The sequence below is a fragment of the Amphibalanus amphitrite genome, unplaced genomic scaffold (assembly GCF_019059575.1).
Source record: "Amphibalanus amphitrite isolate SeventyFive unplaced genomic scaffold, NRLGWU_Aamphi_draft 000103F_arrow, whole genome shotgun sequence".
Classification (NCBI taxonomy): Eukaryota; Metazoa; Arthropoda; class Thecostraca; order Balanomorpha; family Balanidae; genus Amphibalanus; species Amphibalanus amphitrite.
In genome coordinates this window covers 5,455-12,749 of record NW_024881598.1, presented here as the reverse complement: position 1 = coordinate 12,749, position 7,295 = coordinate 5,455, and the positions used below count along the sequence as shown (strand labels likewise).

At 48.4% G+C, this 7,295-nt stretch overlaps 1 protein-coding gene across 1 annotated transcript; it reads left to right on the top strand.

The window, feature by feature from the left end:
• Positions 1–4,634: 4,634 nt before the first annotated feature.
• LOC122380647 (cuticle protein 19-like) lies at positions 4,635–5,288 on the top strand. Its single transcript, XM_043363994.1, has one exon. The coding sequence runs from the start codon at positions 4,635–4,637 to the stop codon at positions 5,286–5,288; it is 654 nt and encodes a 217-aa protein (XP_043219929.1).
• The last annotated feature ends 2,007 nt before the right edge of the window (positions 5,289–7,295 follow it).

The following is a 7,295-nucleotide window of genomic DNA, read 5'->3' as shown; positions in this document are numbered from 1 at the left end:
TACACAAATATATATATATATATATATATATATATATATATATATATATATATATATATATATATATATATATATATATGCTGCCGGATTTTTTTCAACCCCCCCCCCAAACAACTTTTTTATCTGAGTCAATTTTGAGTCAAGTCACTTGAGTCAACAAAAAAATTTGAGTCAAGTTTGAGTCGACTCATATTTTCATTGAGCCGCTTGAGTCATGAGTCGAGTCAAGGGAAAAAATCAGCTCCTTGTTTGAGTCAGAGTTGAGTCAGGGCTTTCTGAAGGTGAATGATGAGTCGAGTCGGCAAATTTTTTTTAGTCGAGCACAACCCTGCTTGTGACAATGCCGATATGTCGCTGTGCAAACGTTTGAATTGACCTGAGCTTGTGTGTACAGTGGGTCTATTTAACATCTCCAGAGCCACCACGTGGCGCTACACTGTAAACCAAATCTACAAGTTGGCTCCTTGTTACAAGTTTGGTTCCAATTCGCATAGGCGTCACCTTGTCGATACCTTGTCGATTCACCAACCCCAGGCTTGTTGGCCACCAAACTAACAGTTTGTCTACAAGTTTGGTTCCAATTCGCATAGGCGTCACCTTGTCGCTACCTTGTCGATTCACCAACCCCAGACTTGTTGGCCAACAAACTAACAGTTTGTCTACAAGTTTGGTTCCAATTCGCATAGGCGTCACCTTGTTGAGTACTAGTCTGGGCCTTGTAGACCTACCAACTTCTGGATAGGCATAGTCGTTTCCTTGTCGGTTCACCAATCCCTGGTTTGTTGATGAACTAGCCTAGCCTTTGACTGGGCATTGCTAGCTTACAAATTGTCAACAAGTAAGTGTACTAACGCTCTGTTCGAACTTGCTCTTCCTTACAATCGCTTTGTTTGCGTTGATACTTGATAACCTTAAGAACTTACGATTCGCGTTCGTTTTCAATTGCCACGATACTGATTCAGGAAATATTTTATATACGGACAGGTTATTTTTTGGCTGGAAGTGGTGCACAAAACCATGACTGGCATCAGTTATTGCTCATGCTCAAAGGCTTGCGCTGACAAGAAACGAAATACTGATGGGTTATATAATCAATGAATGCATACACCACATCCATTCGGAAGTTTCTGGAATCATTAGTATTTATTACGGTCACGTAATTAATACTATTGACTGGAGACAATAATACTACTGACCGAGTGCATATTTCCGAATGGATGTGGTAAATGCATGAGGTAGGTATTCCCAGTAGGTATACCTATCGTGCACCGTCAGCATATAAGTCTGAAGCAAGAGCTGCTGCGTATGTGGAAGAACATGGTTTTGTGCACCGCATCAAGCCAGAAGTATAACATGCCCGTATGACGAATATTTCCTTAACATTAAACATAACAATCATGGCAGTTGCACGATCACGCAGATAATTCGAATAAATCATGATCGCCAACCAGATTAGCTTTTACAGCCCATATGTGTCCATCAGTTAAGTTAAAAATACAAAGAGTTGAATTAAAGGCAAATAAATGTATTTATATATAAAAAACACCGACCGCAAAACATCTGCTCACATGTGCATGCACAGGTCTGGTCCACTTACATTGCGCGCGCAGGGGAAGGGAGGCGTCTCGACCGCGGGTATAGGCACGATTAGTGCGTCCCGCAGGCCAGAGGGGGCCTCACTCACAGCACGAACACCACAGTTCACAGATTTCACTTTTTACTGCACAAATGCTGGAACAGCCCTCGTCGCTGCTCCAGGCTGCACGGCGGCCGCGCGACAACTGCTGGTTTGAAACAGCCGCGCCGGGGCCCGCTAACGGCTGGCGGCGAGCGCTGATTGGTCCGCCAAGTCTGACGTCATGGGCGCAGCTGACCATGTGTATGCTGACCAGCTGACCAGTACAAGTTAGGCGCCGGTTAAATAACCATGCGGCAACAAGTTTCCAAAACTGGTTAAGAAGCAAACGTTGAAACAAATGTAGAGTTGGTCTGGATACTGAGAAGTTGGTGTGCATAGTAACTATTGACTCGTAATTGTCACCTGACAAGCAATGCACCAGACAACGGCTTGTTTAAAAAGTATCAGTTGGTAAACATACCAAGAGATGATTGGTTATATTACACAAGACTTGTTAATTTGGTTTACAGTGTACGGTCGGGGTAGGGCGAGTCCAAATCCCGAGGGAAGTGAGGTCACCGGTCATTGTGGGGGAAGGAGGGAGGGGGAGTGACGCGGTATCACGGCGCATGGGGCGTGCGTAGCGCCGGGAGTGGGCCGCCCAGGGCCGCCCGCCACTGCGCCGAGGCTGAGGGGAGGGAATGATGGTTGCGGGTGCGTTCACTCCGGTATGGTGGTATCCTGTTCATGTGGAACCAGCAAGAATGCGACTGAAGGGAATCATTATCTCAAATAAACGGGCAAGCCAGAGGCAGCGTCAGTTCCAGCCAAAATGTTGAACAATGATAGGTAATTGAAATCTAGGGCGCATTCATGGCATGCAACTATTCAGTCGATAGTTGCATGATGCTTTTCATGATGCATGATGAGGCTGTTCTAAACTGTTATTTGAGTTAGATATTTTTCATTTGGCACGATCAGTTTTGGCGGGTTTTATCGGGCCGAAAAGAATCAGAAAAAAGAAAAAAGATTTGAAACGGCTCCAGAAAAATGTCTAAAAATATTTTCTTAAAAATGAAACTTTGCTCAACATTTATAAGCGATAATTTTGACTTTTTGAGAGGATATTGGGGAAAGATATTCGGGAAAGATGTCATCGTGCTTATCTGTGTTGCAGTAGAAGAAAAGGTTTGGTTCGTGTCGAGATAAAACCAGACCCGGGAGTGGGGCTCGAACTCACGACATCGCACTCAGCTCACAGGTTACCCAACCTCAACGCTACGAGCAACTACCGCCCTGCGCAGCTTGCTCAGTGTTTCGTCTAGAGTTCGGCCAAAGTGTCTGACGTCTGTCAATGTCACGAGGCGAAACCGCAAGGTAAATGTCCGTCCCGGTAGCTCGGTTGGTAGAGCGTTGGACTCCATGTGCCATGTGGTGAGAGCGCACGTCCCGGTTGCAAAAGTCCGGGTTCGAAACGCGACGTGTGTTTGACATTTTTGAGCCTCCTGACGGGTATGGTTGTGGTTGGTTGCAGGCCGCTGCCAGGCGAAGTCAGTAAGGGGACCGGCCGTGCGCGGCTATGTGCGCACGTTAAAATTTGGACTCTAATTCTGCAATAGACCAGGAATTGTTTGATCGGAGGGTAGAGAGCAGGGACAATGCAACAAGCTCAGCTTAGCGGGGACTCTGTCCTTGTGATTCCTTTCATTCAATAGGTTCGGGCCAAATTTAATATTAAAAAAGGGGGAGCCGATTGCCGAGCCAGGCTAGGCCGGGTTGAACACTGTTGGACCGGTGTCTTACACGCAATCATGGTCAGTCAAAACAGAGGCTAATTTCGGGTCAAATATTTTTATTAACTGATCTGATTGTTTTAAGCTTACACGTGTATTAACTTTAAGCTTTTTTAACTAGAGACTTCATGCACAAAAATGTGACATTCGTCTACTTTTCCTCATCTTCTCTTAGCGACTTGATTTGACCCATCTTACCAACCAGTAAAAAAATCACCTGCGTGATAATTATGTGCCAAAGGGCGCTCTACGCAAGAAACACCAGCCGGTCAAAAAACTGGCGAACGATACGATCTTTCTATTGCTTGAATTATATTCAATGAAAATTTCAGCAGACATAAATAATATTAATCCTTATAGCTACTGGTCGCCCGGAGCATTCGCTAGCATTGCATTGCCAGCTGCATTACCAACATCACATTTGCATTACTTTGGGTTCATCATAGTTGACAGTAGATAAACCGGCCACAGCAAACTCATGCCTCATTATCCTTTCCTTCCAAGCAGCCAACTGCCAAGCTAACCGGCCGCCCGGCCCACCACCGTGATATGGAACAACGCTGGAGTGCGCCATTTGCCTGCGGCAGTGCCCCACCGCGCCGGGGCTGTTTGACAGGTCACCCGCACCGTGACCTCGGCACCCCCCCCCCCCCCCTCCCCACCTCCCCACCGGGCTCAGCTCGGTAGTGACCTCTCCTTGAATGTCACATACAACACCTAACACATAACAACACTGTACTGAGATTTTCGCCTACGTTGGAGCTACTGTACTAATCACCGAATACGTATGAGCGTGTGTGTGTGTTTGTGTGTTATTTACATTTCCCTGTAATGCCCACCATCTGGTGGTTAGTGGAAATAAACGAAGCAATAATAATAATAATAATAACAATAATAATAATAATAATAATAATAATAATAATAATAATAATAATAAGCTCCGCCACGAGAAGGGGCTATAATTGCCTGCATCCCTGTCCCAGCTAAATTTTTGTAGCAGTACGATCAACTCCTTTGTAAGATACAATGATAACAGCTAGCAAAAGAAAATAGCCCTACTATTACTGTTCGGTTTGAACGGGTTGCCGCCAAGACTTACTGTATCACGCACCGGTGCCATGGTCGGTGACGCGGGCGGGGCGGGGTGCGGCGGTCCGGTATAAAGTAACCGGCTCGTCTCGTATCGCCACCAGACGCTCCAGTCGCTCACAACCAGCTCCGCCATGAAGACATTCATTGTAGCAGCCCTGGTGGCCACCGCCGCCGCCAGCGGTATCAGCCCCATCCTGTCCGGCACCGGCGCCCTGGCCGTGCCCGCGCTGGCTGGCCGTGGCCTTGGCTACGGCAAGGCCGTCGGCTACGGCAAGGCCGTCGCCGTCGACTACGCCGAGCCGCGGCCGTACCAGTACCAGTACGCCATCGATGACCCCAACTACGGACCGATGGCCGCCAAACAGGAGGTGTCGGACGGTGCCGGTAACGTGCAGGGCTCGTACTCCGTCAACCTGCCCGACGGCCGCACCCAGATCGTCAAGTACGTCGCCGACGGATACAGCGGCTTCAACGCCGAGGTCAGCTACGAGGGCTACGCCCAGCACCCGCAGGTGGCTCGCGGCTACGGCATTGGAGGCGTCGGTGTGGGCGCCGTGAAGAAGGTCGCCGCTGTGCGTCCTCTGATCGCCACAAAGCGCGTGAGCCTGCTGGGAGGCGGCATCAGCACCGGAGCCGGCCTGGGCCTGCTCGGCGGAAAGAGGATCGGCGCCATTGGTGCCGGAGCCGGCCTGGGCCTGGTGGGCAGGCCCATCGGCGTGGCCAAGACCGGGCTGGGTCTTGTGGGCCGTCCCATAGGACTCAACACACTGGCGTACGGCCACTAATGTTCAGACAGACGGGCCCACTCCAGGGTCGCTGTGTTACTCCTTATTCTTATTTATTGACTCAGTACGGCACAGCGTCTAAGACAGTGTGAAATATGAGGTCAATCTAATCCTCAGTATGCGCCCTGCGTGAATGTTTTATGTGTGTGTTTGTCCGTTTTGAGTATGTTTGCGCGTTTGCACGTTGTTTTTTCAATACATTTATGATACATATTTTTTGCCTTCTATTCGTATGGGTACAGGGCTTCGGGTTTTCCGGAAGTTAGTCGACAGGCACCAGCAATGTTTTGCGTCAATTTTCTTCTTCTTTTTTAGCAGCCCAGCATTTAACTTCGACATTAGCCGTTTCTACGACGGGCTATCTGGCGAATGCAGCTATCTGCGCAAAAAATCTCTTTTACAATAAATACCTATCTTCGTATCATGAATTTATTTCAGTATTATATCGAAAACAATGTCTGATAATTTGAAAAATGAGGTATTTAAGCAGCTGTCTAGCACAAACCGACAAATTCTAAAGAAACATCTGAACCTGATTTGACCAAATCTGCACCAAAGCTGCATAATAGCCGTTTTTACGACGGCCATCTGGTACATATTTGGTGCACATCTGGTACAGATTAGGTGCAGATTTGGTCAAATCAGGTTCAGTGTGTCTCTTAGCAGCTATCAGCTAGGGTTGCACTAATTGCTTATATGCCTGCTTTGTCATATTATCTGAGAGCATCATCGGTTAACCCTCGCCCGTATTGGTGTTTTTCCAGCCGCGAACGTATAAGGGGAGGGGGGGGGGTCCGTTGGACCCCCCTTGCCGTTTCGCCCCTGATCGAGCTAGAGCTTCGCGGAAAAAAAACGAGCGTGCTGCCCGTGACGAGAGGAAGCCGATGATACCCAATTTTAAGGTCCTAGGTCATTGGTTGACCTTCCAGGTCAGGCCAATGACCCAAAAATCGAGAAAATCAGGACCTGTTAGAACGTCGTAAAGCGTGGCTGCTATGGGGTTTTTCGGGGTGCTGATCACAAATATCATGTTAGTTTTGATCATAGATGATGTCTTAATGCGTTTAGGTCAGGTCGGGTCAGGTCAGGTCAGGTCAACCAGTAGGGGTCCTGTCGGGTATTCGTAGTAGGTGTCAACGGCCTCTGACAGCTTCGTTACATGTTACGAAGGCACCAAAACTACTTCGTAAATGTTCGTATGGTTGCTAAATTCGAATTCAGCTCCAAAAACTGGCCTAGAAACATGTAAAACTCGAAAAAGTGAACCGAGGTCATCAAAGGTCAATGACCTGACCTTCAGGTGACCTTGACACCCACTCTAGTGCCTGGGGGCAACATCATATCACATGTTTAAACGCTTGAAACCACGGAAAGACTGCAAACGCACGGCTAATGCGAGCCGACATACGCCGAATCGCGATTCCGGCCAAGCATGGTCTCGAAAAGTAGGTCACAGGTCAAAGGTCATTTGGGTCAGGATCATGAAATTTTCAGGGTAGGTGTAAAATTGAATAACAGGAGGGTACTGAAAGTTTCGTCGCGATCGGCCGCTTTTTACGCGAGTTATTCGCGAAAAACCGAGGGGGGGTCCGTTCGACCCCCCCCCCCTATACGGGCGAGGGTTAAAGCACTGAAATAAATTTATAAAATAAAGATATTTGCTGTTAAAGAAATTAGGTGCAGATTTGGTCAAATCAGGTGCATTCGCCGGATAGCCCGTCGTGAAAACGGCTAATCTAAACCAAGTTTGTACCAGCTGCTCCTTGTGAAAACGCCTATTGTGCATGGACACTATGTACAGTGGGTCTATTTAAGATCTCCAGAGCCACCACGTGGCGCTACGGTCGGGGTAGGGCGAGTCCAAATCCCGAGGGAAGTGAGGTCACCGGTCAGTGTGGGGAAGGAGGGAGGGGGAGTGACGCGGTATCACGGCGCATGGGGCGTGCGTAGCGCCGGGAGTGGGCCGCCCAGGGCCGCCCGCCACTGCACCGAGGCTGAGGGGAGGGG

Excerpts from the sequence above, each read along its gene's own strand:
- LOC122380647 (XM_043363994.1), top strand. The coding sequence starts at position 4,635 with ATGAAGACATTCATTGTAGCAGCCCTGGTGGCCACCGCCGCCGCCAGC.